The sequence below is a fragment of the Phaethon aethereus genome, assembly GCF_964289735.1.
Source record: "Phaethon aethereus genome assembly, chromosome: 5".
Taxonomy (NCBI): Eukaryota; Metazoa; Chordata; class Aves; order Phaethontiformes; family Phaethontidae; genus Phaethon; species Phaethon aethereus.
In genome coordinates this window covers 10,915,453-10,934,988 of record NC_138579.1, presented here as the reverse complement: position 1 = coordinate 10,934,988, position 19,536 = coordinate 10,915,453, and the positions used below count along the sequence as shown (strand labels likewise).

Genomic DNA, 19,536 nt, shown 5'->3' with positions numbered 1-19,536 from the left:
ATTGTAAAGTAAGGAATTAACATTTCTAAAAATTAAAGGTGCCCTTCGGTTTAAAAGCAGGGCAGAGCATGGGGGCCAAGGCAACCGGATGCCACCCTGCAGAGCTGAGGTGGCAAGGCGGGCTCCAGTAGCGAGTCCTGTTACAAATTCATAGCCTGGGGGTTCAAACTGGGATTTAAGCTCCTCAGTGAAAGCCAGGTTTGGTTAGAGGTTCCACTGTAACTGCCCAACACACCGCTCATCTCAGAAGTGCCTACATGATCTGGTGTCCTCCAGTTAGGTGTCCTCCATGCCTGTGCCACCCAGGGTGCGGCAAGGCAAAACAGGGCAGCACTGCCACCCTGCCATTGCTGCGGGGCTCGGGCTTTCGTCACCACACAGGCGAAAGAGGAGGAAGAAAGGAGAATTTTAATCCTTAAAATTGGGACTGGTTTTCAAAACCAACTCTTTCTTTCTCCTGTCCTGCAGTAATTCTATGAATGCAAAAACAAGCAAGAAAAACAGAACAAAAAACACCCTCACTTTCTTTGGAAAAGCAGATACTGAATGAAAAATTTCATCAAGGAACAACTTGAATTCTGTTAGGCATCAGTTAAGGAGTTTTCCCTCAGTATTCCTGCTCCTCATCATCACCTTGAACACAACCTAAAAATCACTGAGGTTACAAAAAATGAAATTTTTTGTGGGAATAAACAGTCCCCCTATACGTCCAGACAATGTGCCTGTCAGGAACGACGACATACCCAACACTCAGCTCAAGATACAAGAACTTGGCAGGCTGTATCTCAAAGCGGTTTCACCAAAACAATACAGTTTCCCTCAAATCCCTACCAGCTTAACAGTGGAAGACAGTAATTTTTCAGATAACATAGGCAGCAAACGTTCGGTAAGTTCAGTGGACATTCTTTATCCAATTCGCAGATAAAAACAAACATCCACAGCTAGATTAACAGAAGCACTTAACTAATTTGGTGCTTAATTCATGCTAAAGTCAAGGGGTTAGGTGGTTAAATACTTCTGGGGGTTTTGGCCAGTGTTGATTTGTGGCAGACTTTATGACTATACATAAAGATGCCCATCATGGGACACAGGAGAAGCCGTTCAAAGCACAGCCTATGCATAGATCCTCTCCCCAGCAGGGACTTGGAGGACAGCCTCCTCTGTGCTAGCGACCACACATTTGCACAACAGGAGTCAAGGTCCATCGGAAACTTATCTGAAGAGTTGCTCCTGCGCAAACTTTAGGTTCAACTTCAGAGTTCAGAACTGAAACACTGCTTGTTTGTCCATTTATCCCCTGGCACGGTTGGCTTTTTGTCAGACAGATGTATGCCACATGCAAGTCATTTCCCAACCTCTCTGCTCCACCTCCCTCCATGCACTCTGCACACACTCTGACCCCTCAGCAGATGTTATAAAAGAGGAGGAAGTGCTTCTGACAGTTTGCATACTCTTCACAACAATTTTATTGCAGGGTATAAATGTTTTCTCCTGCCACCCAACCCTACTTGTGAGGAAATAAAGCAAAACAAACAAAAAAAATCCACCACTTCCCAAACAACCAAATGCCCTAAACCCAGTGGCAGGAAAGGAAAGGGAAGGGAAGGGAAGGGGTGAAGAGGAAAGGACAGAGGGGATGGATTACACTGCAGTTATTTTTGTCGTGTTCAAGTGGATGGGCAGAGGCAACTAAATATAGCATTTATCAAAGCAGGTGAACAGGGAAGATGACATGAGCCACATGTTTCAAGGAGCAAGCAATAAATGAAGTACACTCCTACCTCCTGGCCCAAAAAGCTCCCCAAAAACACACTTCAATTTGCATGAGCAAGATTTGATTGAACAAATATTCAACTCACCGCAGCCTTCCCTTTGGACTTGTGACAATGTAAATGTTAAGCAGATAGGTTTCCTGTCTCTTACCTGCTTGTACTATATATAAACAAGCACTACAAAGTCCACATTAAAACAGAATGAGGTTTGCACTCTTCTGTGGTGTCTTTAGACAGAAACTCTTCTCAAGAAAGTATGTTTTCATGTACAGCTAATAAAGTAATAAAGCACCGCTTGAAATCAAACGTTAAGGAATGTTATGTTGTCAGTGGCAACACAAAGGATGTGGTTTCTATGAAATTTAACCAGTTATGTCAAGAACAATTGCTTTCTTCTGGTCAGTCTGCAGTCCATGGCTTGCTCAGAGTAACTGCTACAGTAGTTTGAATTTCACAAGTAAAAATCCATTCATACATACTTTTAACTCCTTCCAGGGTCTGAGCAAGTCTGTGAAGTGCACTGGGTGGCTGTTGCCAGAAGCATGTACTCCATTCAGTCACCGTGAGCAGACCACGCCAGCAAACACACAAGTCGCAAGTCTCACCCAGGCTCTTGGGCTCTCAGAGCCTCCAGCCAAGGATGCAAACAATAGCATTTAGCAAGGATGTTAAGTGCTTCGCTGGTAGGCACACAGTAGCAAGCAAGGAAACATTTGGGGAAAAGACATGGCACCAGTCAAGCCATGACTTCAGTGGAAACCACACTCACATCAGTGCTGTAACCTACCACTGGGCTTAAAGAACAGAAAGATTTTATGCAGAACATTTCCCTTCTTCCCTCTGTGCCCCCAGTTACCACAGTATCCAAGAGCCCCACAGCCTGAGCTGCATTTGTCCTCACAACATCCCTGAGACGTAGGGAAGTGCTGTTATCACCATTTTACAGATAGGGAACTGGGGCACAGAGAGATAAAAATAACCTTATCCGAGATGATCACACAGGAGGAAGTTTGTGGCAGAGCAGGGGAGGACTGGCTTCGATTCTCAGTTCCAGGACAGTACTCTAATACACCAGCCACTTCTTCAGCTTCTAGATGCTCTGCCTTCTGTTTGACCTACCCATCTTCCCTGGGCCACAAGGAACAGCAAATGCCTACACCTTTTATTAACAGCATTTCCAGCCCAGCAAAAACGGAAGAGGGTATCAGATGCAGGCGTTGTTTGCATTCAGAAATCCAAAGCTGAACACAGAAAACAATTTCCAAAATAGTCAGCGCTATCCTGGTATGTGGGAAAAGGAAGGAAGATGCATCAAGTTTTCAAAGTAGAAAAATTAAAAAAAAAATCCACGGCAGGTCATAAGTACAATTTTAAAATAATTAGTGAAAGTTTCAATAGGAAGCTGGTATTAGACATGTATCCTTCAATAACCTCCCTGTTCTGGAGATTTTAGGTTGTAAAGAAGTAAGAAATAAAAAAATCCTTTTGGAACTACAGCTATCTCATTTCAGACACAGATCTAAACACAGATCTGATGTAGTTTCATATGGAGACCTTGGCTCCAGACTTCACACAACAATCTTGTCTCAGATAAAACAAATTCCAGAGGCTGGAGACTACTCAAGGTTTCCCATTTCTGGCTGAGCCAGACTTCAACCCTGCCCTCAAAGGCTCTCTTTTCTAAGTGAAATGGCACATCAGGTCTAAAATTTACACTGTCCTTTGGGACTCCAGTTGCAGCCATCCAGAGCACCAGTTGTGAAATAAGCTTCTACAACTGAATGGCATTCATAAAGCAGCATTTAACGTCAACTGTTTGAGGTGGACCTGGAACAAACAGCAGAGATCTACGACCCTACGGAGCACCTGGTTCATCAAGTCTGACTCTAAAAGGTGTCTGCTCATCATAACAGCCAAAGAATGACAGACCGCTGCTAAACCATCACGAACAGGACTTGATGAAGGACACGGTCACTAATACTGATTGGGACAAAGGAAGTAATTTGTGAGTTGGTGCTAGTGCTTGAGGGCACCAGTTCAGCCATGCTCAGCTTCCAGGTTGCCACTGCTATCAGTAGACTATCGTGTCAATCACGGCTGATAAGCTGGACCTTATGGCCCATGCCTCTACTTTTGTAAGAGGCTGTTGCTGTAAACTTCAACCACCAGCAACACAGTGTGAATCTAAAGCACAGCTGCCCTGCCATGGTCAGAGTCACAAGGAGCTGCAGTCAACCAGCTATTGCTGAAGGTGACCATCAAGGCACCTAATTCAACTTCCATCAGTGATGTAAAACAACTGAAGCCTTGCTTGGAGAGGACCAGAAAGAACAAATCTAGCCCCACCACACAGCCTGCTACCCCTATTTCTCCCCCTTCTTTTATACCAGGACTACAAAAGAGTGAAGGAGAAAGGCTGGCATGAGGTTAGAAACATTCCTACTTTCTGACAGCAAGCCTCACAGCAACAACAGCCAACCAGCCAAACAAAAGAAAGTAAAACTCCCAGCAGCTTCACAGCTATATAGCAATCTTCGTAAATGCAACATTCTAGTAATTACAGCAAAACGCAACTTTTGGTTCCAAAGCACAGACCCAGAACACTAACAACAAGAAGTAAATTAGCGAGGTTTATTTATTATTCTATGTTTTGAATCTTTTCCTTGAAAAAATCCCAACTACTGTATTTGAACAGATTAGCCAACACAGAAAAATGAAAAGGCCTCTTGACAACAGACGAACTGCTATTTATTTTCTGTTTGACAGCCATCTCAAGGAATATCAAAACTAAAACCAAACACCTCTACAAATGGAGATGTTATTCACCTTCAAAATCAGGCTGGGCTTTGCATGAGATTCCTGATATCAAACCAGTCAAGAATCACAGAATACTTGATGTTGAAAGGAGCCATTAGAGGTGATCTGCTCTACTTGTCCACTCACAGGAGGGCCATTGAAAACGCTACAAAAGAAATCCTAACACTAATAGTACATGTAGGTAATTCAAGAGAATTATAAAAATATAAAGGCAAAAAATAGAATTAATGTAACTTTATCAAACTGCAACTTTGAACTCAAATTCAAGAAACAAAACCTCAAGTCTGCTTGGCCATTTGCCCTTATTTTAATCTCCTTGCCTCCAGTAACTGGTTTGAGGATTGTAAGAGTCAGCAGAAAGATGAGTATCAATAAACTTTCTGTGTGTGTGCTGGGCATAAAAAGGAGAAATTAATTCTGTGTTCCTCCATGTTTTATTTCACCACATGAATGATGAGAGAGATAGCACAGAACTGTACGTGGTCAAAAAGGTATGTACAGCCTTTGAAGTGTGAACATGTATCTACAACCACACATCCTGTTGTGTGTCATTCCACTTCTAAAATAGTGCCTGAAAAGAGAAAAATCTCCAGAAATGTAAGATTTTGCAAAAACATACCCAGTCTAGTCATGGGTAACCTCTCCCAGACACCAACAAGAGCTGTTGTGAAGTAGCCCATTCCTAGTAGTAGCCTGGAGCAGCTACTAGGAAAGCAGCAAGCTTTCCTCTGGCCATAGGGAGGAGTATTCCTTAAAACGGGAAGAAAACCTCATATATACTGACTTTTGCACAATTCTGACAGTAACCTGTCAGAGGAATAACACAAAAACACCCCCACCCCAAAACAAACACAAAAAACCCCACCAAAACACAACCCTTAAAAATGAATAAAGCTTATCGCACTAAATCTGATTTTCTCCCCCTATTTTAGATACCGCTTTCTATTACATAATGATTTGTATTACTGCAGTACACTGCAACTTCAGACACACATCTGGAGCTGAGCCACCGGCTGTACAAATAAAACAGTGAGACAGTCCCTGTTCTCCAGAGTTTACTGTCACAGGACAGGGACAACCGAAGGCCAGACAGACAGACACACAAAAAAGGGAGACCAATACTGGGCATCGCAGTGAACAGCAGTCTCAGTGCACGTGCACTGCAAGTTCATCAAGGCCTTTTATAAGCAACACAAGGAGCTAGTGCTTTTGAAGAGGATAATAAAGCAGTACGGCAGCTGTTTACAGGGACGTTTCCCAAGTGTGAAAGGGAAGAGAAGCACAAGAGAAACCACAGAAGTGCCTGCTTGCCCCCTCGTCGCAGTCACAGTATAGAGACATGCTAGCCTAACTGGAGGCAGAAGTTAACGTCTTAATAGGAAATTAGAGATGGTAAAAATAGGTATGAAAAGCAAAAGCAGCTGGTTTTGCAGCTCAGTGCAACAGAAGAACTAGTAGATAGCAGCAAAGCAGCAGCCCAAAAAACAAGCTCTGCCCTGTTCAGAGCAGCACTCTGAATGGGACAAGGTTACATGCCAAGCATACAAAGATGCAAGATGATGCAAACCTTCAAAAAGTATATTCCCCCCTTCCATCTTTTGCTTTTGTTTTCCATTTTCATTAATAACACTATACTCCAACAACTACAGCAACTTTGAAAACAGCGACTTCCTCGAGGATCAAAAAATACAGTCTGCAGACGATCCGGTTATAGTTGTTGTAGAGCCGAGAGAAGTCACTATTTCAGAAAGAAATTTGGCCACCTGCTGCTCTAAGCAGAGAAGGCAGTATACATGCAAAATCATGCTTTTCTCCAAAATTACAACTGATATTACCCAGGAAACACAGACTAGACTGGGAAAAAATGCATTAACTCCTAATGGCACAGTTACGCTGAAGTGAATTGTACACGGCTGACCAGTAGTTTTCACTCAGTTGTCACAGGTTTGCTCGTCTTAAAATCATTTTATATTATTCCCAAAGAACAATCTACTACAGCCACTTTAGACCTCTGGCTTCCTTTCAAGTCAGAGGCTAGATATCACTAAGGCTGGGACATCTCAAAGCCCCAGGCTTTAAAGTAAAAAAAGTTACTATGCATAGCAGTTACTATGGAAGGATGAAACACCTACAGTACAAAAGGTTTCTACCGCAGCAAGAACAGCACATTCTAACCTAATAAAAGCAATCACCAAGGCTAGTCCTAGAGCTCACTCGAAATCAGATCAGTCTATATCAATGACAAGGTGTAAGTTTCAAGCAACTGCTCTTAATGCAGCTGAGCCACCATGGCTGAAAAGAAGAAGCTGCTTCACTGCATCTGTCTTTAACAGGGCTGTCTACTATGTTCAAAATGTGAGGCCAGATTTGGCTGCTACATCTTTGCAACCCCACTGCGTAACGGTGGGGAATTAACCCAGCTTGTAAAGACAACAGTCTGGAGGAAAAATGCCTCATTCTACCTGAACATGATGAATCTGGCAAGAGCTGACGGTCAGGGAACACACAGAACCCTTTAAAAATACACAACATCGTTTATTACACTGGGACAGTACTTCATGTTGCACAATCCAAGCTTTTGTTTCAAGCAAGAAAATGTTTTCTAAATATTTTGTCACCATGACAGTCTAGCCTTGGACTTGAATTCTGCCCTTGGTTACTCCAGAAAACCCCTGTGAAGTCAACTGTGTCGTACAGCTTGCTGCCGCGTCCCAGGCCGCCGGGAAGGCTCACCTGGCAGTGCAGCTACCGGCCCTCTGTGCTCTGTGGCTCTCTTATCCCAAGCTGTTTTGCCTACCCACAAACACTCAACGTGAGATCCACGTGAAGAAACACCGTATACAAGAGGAAGATGGTTTTGCAACTAAGAAATACTAAATATCTCCCTGACAGGTTCAGCTTTATCTGAGGAATACAGGCAAAACAAAAACCATTCCCAAGATAGCAGAATGAAATATTTTAAACACACAGAGAAAAAGAGACATAGAAAAACATCCTGGCTTTGAGGGCCTTGCTCCAAGTGAAACCATTTCTTTCAGGGACATTAATTCAGCAAACTAAACCTGAGCAGATACAGCCTAAGTTCCACAGCACAGCCCCGAAAAGAGCAGCAGAGCATTTCTGTATGACTCAGGAAGACTTCTGCAGAACAAGATCAATAGGGTGTTTATATACAGCCAGCAGCGTCATGTGAACGGGCAGTTTAGTTTGTGAAATGAATGTTTGCACTGTCATTTAAAAAAAAAAAACAACAAAAAAACAAAAAACACAGAAGCCAAAAAACACCCTCTATTCCACACTTTTATGTTTCCAACATTAAAAACATAGCAGGGGAAGGAAGTACTGCAGCAGCCCAAATTTACAAATTCTTACCATAACTTTGGCGCAGCAAACTTGTCCAGTGTCACAAAGACCTATTCTTCAGGGGGCTTGGTTGCTGCCTTTTTTTTTTTGGATGGACTAATCCATATGTGAAAGGCTATTAAAGAACACACATACAAAATGCCAACAGAAGCATAAACATGCACGTTTTTTCTGTCTGTTTTTAAAGTTTTATCTGTCTTTCCTTACACAGAAAGACACCTCAGAACAGCCTGAAGGCAGGTATTTCTGCATTCTCTCTTTTTACTAGTGAAGCTCTGAAAGCTTTTTCCTTTCCTTGCCATAAAATGGCAATGCTATTTTAATTCATTCAAATCAGTGACAGATTCATCCTCATTAGTTGCAGTCAGCAGACAGATTTCAAGAATTTAACAAGAAAATGAGGATTTTAATACAGAGGGGTTTTTTGGTTGGTTGGGTTTTTTTTAGGAAATTCCTAATGGTAACTTTTTAATTGTTTGAGAGGCACCTTACTAGAACCTCAAAGAAAATGCTAATGCTCTAAGTTGCACTCGGCATTTCTGTGCTGCAAAAACAAATCCATGCTCTGAAAGTCAGCACTTTTTCCTCTTATTATCTGATGCTATATAAAAGCCCTAACACAGATTCAAAAGAAATACAACAGAAAATCTGGCCTGATCTAAATACATAGAGCTGAATTTATCTTTCAGTTTTTGAAACACCGCTTAGAAATTGGGCGTTTAGAGTTTTATTCACTGGCTAGAAAAAAACCCAAATGGTACATTTTAAAAAACTGACTTTGAAATATTGTTATGAGAACAGGGACAAGCTATGTAAACCCTAAAATTCTGTGGGTCTTTGTGTTCATGATTATTGTCACAAACTAAAAGGCTCATATTCCCTACTAAGCAAACATTTACAATTAAATCCATTCTGCACAAGGCATTTGCATTTTGAGATAGACCAGTCAGTTGTTCAGCTGCTGTGATTTAGATGGATTGGTTCATTATTGCTGCAGTTCGTTTTCAGCTACACTGTATAACAAAGGAGTGCCAATGTAGTCTTGAATGGCTTTAAAGCTAAGTATGCTGGTATTCTTCCATGATGATGTAATTTAACAATCTCCCCATCTCTCGGATCAAGATATCTTGACTTTACAGGCTAAACTTCAGCGAAAACAACAGAAACAAGCTGTCACAATAGTGTTCAATAGGCAATATCTCCGCAAGTCAGCTGAAGGCCATTGCTGGCAAGTTTGCAGTGATTTTCCATGTACACAAAAGTAATTTTTCCCTAATTCTTATTTAGAATAAATACTTTTCCTATCATGCAAGTAACAACGCAACTTCAACTTCCACACCAGGAGATACATCAGTTATACACCTTCAAATATTCATGCTATAGTAAAAATGTGTCTGTACCAGAAAAGAAGACCTAGAACTACAATGATCTCTGGTGCAAAGAAAATTTCAAGTTGAGAAAGTCAATTACTATCCTACTCTTTCACTACCTGAAACATATCACCAAAGGCAGTATTAAAGCAGCAAAATCATTTTTCTACAACAGCCATGTAAAAAGGCTAGATTTCTTTTTTTAAAAAACTACTGAAAAAAAAAAGCCATGATGAATAGCGGTGTTTAACCTCCAATCTAAAGCACAGTCAAGACACTGACAGAGCAACACGAAGAACACTTACCACAGAGTGACTTGATTACTTATAGTGACAAAGGATTCATATCCTATGTCCAGAAATCAGTTTCCACCTATAACCTACTTCCGAGCCCCGCGACCAGCGGTGTCACGACAGATTATCACAATTGGATTCTAGCCTGCTCCATGCATAAACTTGCAGTAGAATATAGCTAAAACTATACAACTACACATTTAACTCAAGTCTTGAATTAAGAAATAAATGCCTTTGCTTCTCTTGGTGTTCTCAAAGTTTTGTTTCTCCTTAATGAGGACAGGAGGGGACAGAGACTGCATGGTCAAAAGTTAAAAATTAAAACAAACAAACAAACAAACAAAACCCCCAAAATCTGTGTTACAGAGAAAACACACTAATTTAGTTAACTGACTGCTATTTATGGAAGGTTTACAGAGAGCAGGCAGGCACAGGGATATGTATGACCCACAAAAACATCCCAATCCACACAATCCACACCTGGAAGTCCTTCAAAAGCAAGTAGCAAGTATCAGGTACTACTCCCACTTTGCAGGGATAAAGAGGCCTGACAATGGATTTTGAACTGCTTAGCAGTTTTCTTCAAGGGGGTAACTTCTTACTGACACTTTAGCTGTGAAGCTCCAACCTAGGCATAATGGTAACAATATATAAAGTAGTGTGCATGCTTGCATTTCAGGGCATAAACCCTACTTTGCGTATTTTCCACACCAGTATAACTACATCATTCCAAACAAGTAGCATTTATTTGGCAGATGTAATATGGCATGTACAAAGGTTCATACAGAAACACACGGCAAAAATTTGAAGTAAGTATTTTTTCTGTTAGATCTTGAGATTTAGTTTAACTGGAGTTTGATGGATAAAAAAGCAGTTTGAATATAGCTTCATTTGTATATTTCCATTACCCATTAGACCAGTCAAGCCTCTTGCAGCAAATGCAAAATTTATTCTTTCACATCACTTGCTGTCTGAAGCGTAATCGGGATACATTTCTTGATCCCCAGGTCCTTGGACAGAATTGCAGAAATACTAGGTATACTGCTAAAGCTGGGTGTTCAGAAAAATAAAACCACTCATTATAAATTATTTTAAATCATATACTTTTTTGGTTTTCTTACTAAAAGTAATTAAACAGCCCTTTTTCCTCTCCTTAGTCTGAACTGCGAAGAAGGCACTCAGATTATGTTTTCCAGTTTTTCCTCTACATCATGAGGATTAGCACGCTCCTCTGCTTCAGAAAGAAACAGGCGAAACCTTCAATATCTTGGGATTTCTACAGGTGGGAACCGATTTATAAAACCACAGCAAGGGCTGCACTTAAAATTTGAGACTCAGCACCAATTGCTGTAAGCAGCCCTGGCCCCTATGAGCACCTGACATCCGCTAAAGTAACACCAGCATGAACTTCATGAGTTAGACTTTTTTATCAGCATAATAATGCTTGTCTTAAAAGACCTCTTCTATGAAGAAAGGCTGAAAAATCTGAGGTTCTCCAGCCTGGAGAAGAGAAGGCTCCAGGGAGGCCTTATTGTGGTCTTTCAACATATAAAAGGGGCTTATTAAAAAAAAAAAAAATACTCAGAGAGAATTTTTACTAGGGCCTGTCATGGTAGAACAAGGTCTATCAGTTTTAAACTAGAAGAGGGTAGATGTTGATTACATATAAGGAAGAAATTCTTTACTGTGCAGGTGGTGAAACACTGGAAGACGTTGCCCAGAGAAGTTGTGGATGCCCCATCATTGGAAGTGTTCAAGGTCAGATTGGATGGAACTTTGAGCAACCTGATCTAGTGGAGAATGCCCCTGCGCACAGCAAGGGGGTTGGACTAGATGATCTTTAAAGGTCCCCTCCAAGCCAAACCATTTTATCATTCCAAGACCTCTCACAACAGGTAACTCCTATGAAGGTGATAGTTCACGACCAACACAAAACTCAGTTCCCTAGCATGCACATTCTGTGGTCCTCATTAAGAGTACATTAGTAAAGCGCAGGCAGAAGAGACTAATTTCATCGTCCTGTAAATGATTCAGATGCTGCACTCAGTCTCAATATTAACATGAAATACCACTGCAGTCATGCACAGAACCACTGACTCCAAGGCGTATTTCTACATACAGTTCACCAAAGCCCTGGGCTTTGGACAGCACTTCAAAACACACTCTCCCAACTTACCCAAGAGACTCAGGAAAACAGTAACTGACTTGCCCACAGTCTGTGATGGTTGTTTACCTCTGCTGTCCTCAAATATGACCATGCACTTTTGAATAAATTGACAAATTTCACAATATTGTTTGACCAGCTATCTTCTTCACATTTTTGGCTCAACTTGAAGAGGTGGGAGAATAGTCCCAGAGTTCCAGAACACGTTTTCCAACTGCACTCAAAGTCAGTCTTCATTATTTCCCCCTTTCAGTTGCAATAAATATTTCTCACAGAAGCATACTACTTCACACCTAATATGGTGTTATTCTTTCTCCATTCTTTTTCTTCCTCTTTCCTCATATAGTTTCCTGGTTTTTGTTCCCTCTTTAAGAGGCACATTGTACCTGCAACATAATACATCTGAAAATAATAATCCTGCCTCTGTCTTCCCCCCATGAGAGATGACTTTTTGAAAGATTTAACTCATTATTTTTTTTTTTTTAGTAAATCAGTTACTTCAATATGTAAAAGGTGAAAAAATAAAATCAAGGCTGACTGTTGGATTTTTGTTTGGTTTTTTACAATGTTCTGTCTTTTAAAATGTATTAAAATTAAATGTTCAAATGTTAAGCAAATCCCTCTTTCCAACATATATTAAGGTTTGTTTCCTGAATGAGCCTGAGACCAACTACCACCCTAATTAATGGAATTATTAGTAACATAAAAAGTGGATAAAAGGAGATACACTACATGACACCACATACTGCTCTAATAGCATCAAAGTCCTTGCCAGCTTTTTCAGATGGTAAAGTCTAGGGCTAAGAATGCTAACACAGAGCAAGTTTAGGCAGGGGAAGCCGTGGGCACAAGCAAGGAGTGCAACTTGATGGTGCTTACGCAGGGGGAGTGCCAGCAGGGAACGGTGGAAGGCAAGGAACCTTCTGGCATCCACACAGAGGCTGCAGGGGAAGACATTTTCAAGTGAGGATGGGGCGCCAGATTTAAAATGCATGGCACAGCACCTTGTCTAAAACCACTCCTGCAAAAGCAACAAGCAAGCTTTACTCTCTTGATCTCTCTTTACCTCAAAATAGCATACTCACTTAGTACTTCTTTCTTCCTAAATCCAAACCTGATGACTTCTCAATATGCCTACTGAGAGAAAAAAAGAACAGAAAACCACACGTGGACAACTTTTTTTTTGCACAGGCCTACCTTTTCCTTCTCGAAAATAAAGGAACCGTGGAAGAGAGAATCAAAGCCAATGCAGGCAGCTTCTGCATGATCCATGTCATCAAGCATTCCCAGGCTCACTTTAAGAGGGCTTGCAATGTCCTAGATCCCTCACTCTCAAATCTCTTAATGACAAGTAACAGTAATTTATGATGCTACCCCACTTTTAGAGATAAAATTGAGACCTCGTTTGTTTCAATTCTGATGTACAATGAAACAGAATATGAAAGTAAACTTCCAGGACTGACATAAATCATGTGGGCATCAACACCAGAGCTCTTCCTCTTTGCCACTCAAAGTGAGAGTGTGTTTGGTGTCACTTGCTTGTAAGTTCCAGACAGTCAGTTTACAAACAAGGAGAAAAACATCTAACCTGGCATGACTTCTCTAAAGAACTGAAAGTATTTTGCAAAAACAGTGGGGGAAAATGTTGGAATAAACAGTTTCAGGGAGTAATTTTTTCTGAAAAAAGAAACATTCAGATGTTGCCCTTCAAAAACGTGAAGCTGTGGCTTAAAGAATGGGTTTTCCTACACAAAAAATGTTCTGGAAGAAAGACTTTTCTAGAAGGACACTGGAAAGTAACAAGGATGGTCAAAGACTTAAGTAGTCTGCTCAGTGGAAGGAAGTTGAGCAACCTCTAGGCTTCGATAGCTCTTTCAAAGATGTAGTACTGTATAGTTACACTGTGCTAGGCAATTCTCAACATCTGACTTCCCTGTTATCCAAAGTAGACTTTTTACAGTACACAGGATCCAGCCTGTTTCTTATGATCTCTCCACAAATAATTCCATCAGATGAGATTTACCTTCCAAAAGTCTAGCTGACTAGCCATTATCAGCTCATATTTCTCCAGATGTTTTGTGATCTCATCCTTTCTTAATGTCTCTAGCATCTTGCCTACCACCAAGGTCAGATTTATTGGCCGATGATTTCCTGGTTCCTCCCCAATCCCCTTTCCCAGAACAGGGCAAGCAAAATGAAAGCAACCGAGAGCTAGCATTGCAAAACTATTGCCCCCTGTGTTGAAAAAGAGACACACAAGAAAAACCACAAACTGACACAGCTTATCTTTTGTTTCCAATAAGAAGAGCAACAGATTTCCCTACAAACCCAACCCATCAGCTCTGGAAGTAGCACCAGCTTCTTTCCCTCTGTTACAAACTTCCCCCATTCGTTCTTTGTTCAGCCCCTGTCTTGTTTCTTACCTTTCCTCTTCCCCCCAGTTTTTCCTCTGAAGCAGCTGTGCCCTCTATAGCTGGCATCTTCAGAGTTCAGATGTGTCTTAGGATCCTTTGTATCAAGTACCACAGCCACTCCTTTGAAATACTGTGAAAGCCAGACGATCTTGAACTAATCTGAACCTCGAAGGTTCTGGTCACACAGGTCATCAAGAAAATGCACCACTACATCTCAGGGACAGACAGAAGCCAAGGTAAAAAACAAAACACACCCCAAAATAAAACACACACACATACAAAAAGAGGTAGGGAACATGGTGAGAACAGAAAAGAGAGAAGAAAGAAGAGGTGAAGAAAAACAGCAACACAAGAGACCCACTGGCTTTAAGAAAAAAAAAGTTAACTTCTGCTCATACCTCATACGATCCTGTTTTGATTCATACTAACAGAATACTGAAAGTATGAACCTGTGCTCATAACAAAGCTAAAGTTCACTGTCTGTGCCATTCCGCTAGAGAAAGTTAAAAGAGCAACAATCAGCATTTAATTCTTGGCTGGTATTTTATGTATGCATCCAGCATTCATTTCATGCAATGAAGCTACAGGAAGACAAATCACTACAGACTACTGGTTATTTATTAGAACATCTGTATCACTCCGTTTCATTGCAGAAGTAATTCTTTAACACCAAAAAAAAAAAAAAGAAATTTGTATTTCCAGTAGTGCAATAAGTACTTTCGTGTAATTTCTCATTTCAGGACTTCTAGTAATTTTGATCAGCTCACATTCCGAACTAGTCAAATAATTTTGTCTGCCAGAAGTCCACATAAATTGACATTTGAAGGACAGGTACTGGTTTTCATAGTCAAAATTACCATGCAGCATTTACATACTATTTAAAAACAAATGCAAAACATAGCTCCACATTTGCTGCTAAATACACAGGTCTCTGCTGCTGGTTAGAATTGCTTCAGAGTTCTCAGAGTGAGAAATCAAGATTTCTATTTCCTTTTTTAAATGTCAGTGTACATTTTTCCCTCCCCCTCTTTCCCTGTGTCCCAAAGACTCCTTTTTCCATAAAAGTTTATGCCTTAATAAGAAAACCGGACATACTAGGGAAGACAGAGATGACAGAGTATCAAAACGCACAATCCCCCTCTTTGTCAGCCTTGCAGAAAGACTTAAAAAAAAAAAAAAAAAACAAAAAACAAAAAACACCAAACAGGATGAAGACTGAAGACAATAGAAGGACCTTTATAAACAGGGACCAGAGCAGAAAGATGCGAGAAATCCAGTGAGATCTTTAAAATGGATCAGTAAAATGCACTCGAGCATACCTCTTTTATCCAAAAAGTTCCACAACACACAACCAAAATTAAGGATACTCATGACATACATCCACAAAACCAGTAATCTCAGAACTCAACAAGCAGCAATTTGGGCAGATAATTTTCTCCTTCCCCCCTCATATTCAGTCACAATTATAGCACCTCTGCATCGACCCATTTCCCCCATCCTTACCCACTAAACAAACCTTCAGCGTAACACAACCAGGGACTACATATTCTGGACACACACATACAATACGCCAACCCCAAGTCTGAGTTTCTTCACGTTTTCCATGTGTGTGTTGGAACACTCCAGCCACGCAGTTATGCAAAGAGTGGTTAGTATTTTAACTACTGTTTCTGTCTTCATGCAAGAGTCTATCGCCTCATTGTGATTAGAGTAACAGCACCAAGTGCTGCCAACAGGGAAAAGGGATTAAAAAAAAAAGTTCATTCATGAATTCTTCTATTTCTGCCTGGTTGAGGTTCTCCATGTCATGGAGATGACTCTGGCCCCTGCACAAACAAACATCTGCACTAGTGGAAGTAGAGCTTCCTTTAAGCGACTGACTTACAGAACTGCCAAGAGCTCTCGGCCAGGCAGCAACGTTTAATTTCATTTCTCCATTTGTATTTTTAATCTTGGAAACAAAAACAGAAATGTAAAGCATGCTGACAGAAGAAAATAACCCCACAATTCTAGAAAGCCCTGCTATTTCCCTGCCAGGCCAAAACACCTGCTCCTGCTAATGACAGCTTTATGCTTACATACACCTGCCATCCAGAAGGGCTCCAGAGCACTTTGCAGCCTGATTTATATGTGCACAAATCATTAAACCCACCAAAATTAAACCACTGCTGGGGTGAGATGTAGCAACTGTTTAACTGCACACAGCGATGCTGTTCAACTGCTCAGGACATGAACTAAGAGACACCATATCCAACCGAAGCTACAGGGGGAACGTTAGGTAGAGAACATCATTGCCCAATCTGGATTTTGGCCAGTCACTACTTAAAATATTTGCATGTGGAAAGCCCTAGGATCTTTAAAGAACACATGCAATGCAACCTTCGGTTTTATAAATGATCCAAAAGCCAAACAATATACGTTTCCTATATCTAAAATCCTCCTTTAGCAGTCCCTCCCTGTAGTAATTACTGTTTATGCCTTAACTTCAGAAGCTCAACAGTATCAGACATCAGTTTTGGAAACATCCTGTGGTTGAAGCACTTGATCTTGCAGAGCCAGCAAACTGATAGGGTCTGGCAATAAACGTAGACAATTTAAGAAAAAAAAAAATCCTTTATAAAACACACACACAAATGGATCAATGCTCCCCAACAAGCACCCCCAGCCAAAAGAACTTAATTTCTCAACCAATCTCGAAACCTTTGAAAACCGAAAGAGTAACAGAGCTGACACACTGGCAAGCTGAGGAGGACAGACAGCACTGCTGTCCAAAGCCCTCCTCACATGGACAATGCCAAAATAACAGTTGCAAAGTCAATGAAGTGGAATGAAGTAAGTGTCACCGCACATACTGAGAAGGCAAAAAGGCATTGGGGAACAGGTTAAAAAGATTAGGAATCTTGGCATCTTTTGGATGCCAGGTTATGTTTAACAGTTTGGGCACAAATTTGCAGTCTCAAATATGCAGAACATGCACAGTAACGTTTTGGAAATGGATATGTGTTCAACACATAATCTCATCATAATACTATCAGCAAACCATAAGAGATAATAATCTGTTTCTCCAAGGTGATTTGAAAAAAAAAAATCAGATCAGGAGATCAGGGCATCTTTTACTAAAACCTCCTCCAGAGGTCTCCTTACTTGATGGTAGTTTTATCGTAATCCTAAAAAAAACAAAAATTCAATTCTCAAGAGTAAATACAGACAAGCTTGAAACAGAACATGACTGTTTTAAAGTTTCACACACATCTGCCTCTGAATAATCCTGACAATGCCATTTTCATACTTTTTAAAATAAATGTTTTTCCCCCAGATCTTTGTACAGTGCTCCTCAAAATAACAAAATAATTTTTTTTTAAAGTTACAGGTAGGTGCGGAAAGAATAGTAACAACAGATGGTTAAAAAAAATTCAGCCTAAAAATATAATTTAAAACTAAAAACATATCTCTGATTTGAAGAGTTTCTAGATAAAAAGGAATGGGAAGCGTAATTCTGTGTGTCATTCTCCTGTTTTATCCAAACACAGCATAGTTCTCAAATACTTTATCAGAACAAGGTAGCCTGGGTACACCAGCATTATCAAATGAGTTATTTAAGATAATGAATGGAAAGGTGTTTCTAACTGAAATAAACCAGAACAACAAAAGGAAAAAAATTTATCAAAACAATTTTACATCAAGCAATTTGCTAAACTAAGCTGTATAACCAGCTGTCAGAAATATATGTTTCCACTCTTTTAAAACACAGATTATCAACAGGTTTTCTAAATTCTTAGAAATTTCTTAGTGTTGCAGAAGAACCATCAGCCTTTATCGACGTTATGATAACGTATTTCCATTTTCTTCCAGAAATAATTATGCTACAACTTTACACCTTCAGGCAAGTTGTTGCAAACCCTCTAGAAAAATCCTGAGTCTGCAGAACCATGCAAGCTTCCCTATTGCTGGAGCACACCGATTCTGGTTTTGGTCCAAAAAAATGACGATATTACGGAAAGTACCTAACACTGTTTTCTCCTTTCCAAGAAACAATAGTAGAATACAAAGAAACAGGTAAGTCAAGTACCTTATAGGAGCAATGCTGTAGTACTTGAAAACAAACACCCCCAAAAAAGAACAAACCCACTGTTTTGGAAATAAAACATTCAAGAATGCAAAAAGTATAAAAGTACATGGAATTGTGTTATTTCAGTTTTGCCACCCAGTCACGAATAAAGACTTTTTATAAAAATCAAATGTCATCAGTGGTACAACAGAAACACAGTGTGCACAAACTCAAGGCTATTCTTCCCATCTAGGACATTGGTACCAAAAGCGGTTCAGACACAAACAAAATAGCACATTCTCCAGCAAGTCTCTGCAAGAGCACAGCACTGCTCACAAAATATGGGCATATTTTTCACCGTTCGAATGAAGATTCACCTCAAGATAATTCTACCTTGTAACACAAAAAGAAAAGCTGAAGACCTAGGTATAAACCAAAATAATGTGATACAGTTTAACCTTTAACACTCTAAGTAGCATCTCCTTCCACTGCTATCTTTATCATCATTTTCAAACCAGTTTTCGGTGAATACACACACACATGCACACACCCAAAGAAAACTCCTTATATGTGCGTTTTCTCAAAACTTGAGAGAAAGTCATGCACGCTCCTTACACGCCATTTCCCGTGAGGGTGAATGGAAAAATAACGGCCTATTTCAAGACATGCTGCTAAAGGACAGATCAATCTACTGTCCTGGAGGGAAGAGACACTTACCTCGTTTGTGAAGCCACCCTTCCTTCACTATTGCTACTTCATTCATAATGGCAGGAATGTCTCTTGAAAAACCAGTTTATGCCAAAAGATCACTCTGTTGAAATTCCTGAACTCCCGCAGAAGGTTCCACAAAAAGGATGGGGTTTTTTTTTCCGTTTTTCTCCTTCTCAGCTATTTCTAAAAGGATCAAAAGAAGAGTGCACCATCATTTTGAAGCATGTCACACACGTACAGTAAGGGATACAACAGGGAGTAGCTTTCATTGCTGGGTTGTTGGTTTGGGTGAGTTTTTTTATTATTATTACAAATCCTAAACAGGGCTTAGCTCTTCACAAGGATTTTTATATCTCAGCGAGTGGAGGTGCCAAAATATGTGCTTGCTAAAGTCCTGCTTCCTCACTGAGCCCGTTGATCATGGGCAGACTCACAACATTTCTAGATGCTGTCTGTATTAGAGGTGGATTTAAGACCTTGCCCAGTAGACCTCCATCTCTCCAACAACACCTTACACTCTCCATAATAAAAATTCTGAGCTTTCATAAAGTTCAGTTTAAATATTTCCTGCTAAGAAGACTTCC

The 19,536-nt window shown here is 40.4% G+C and overlaps 1 protein-coding gene across 1 annotated transcript in view; it reads right to left on the bottom strand.

Moving 5' to 3' along the window:
- AKT1 (AKT serine/threonine kinase 1) overlaps window positions 1-19,004 on the bottom strand; it is a gene marked incomplete at both ends in the record, with an annotated part of 66,272 nt that extends 47,268 nt beyond the window's left edge. The window contains one exon of the mRNA XM_082000698.1: window positions 18,959-19,004. Coding sequence (XP_081856824.1) covers window positions 18,959-19,004 — 46 coding nt within the window. The remainder of the gene's footprint in view (window positions 1-18,958) is intronic.
- Between the last annotated feature and the right edge of the window lie 532 nt (window positions 19,005-19,536).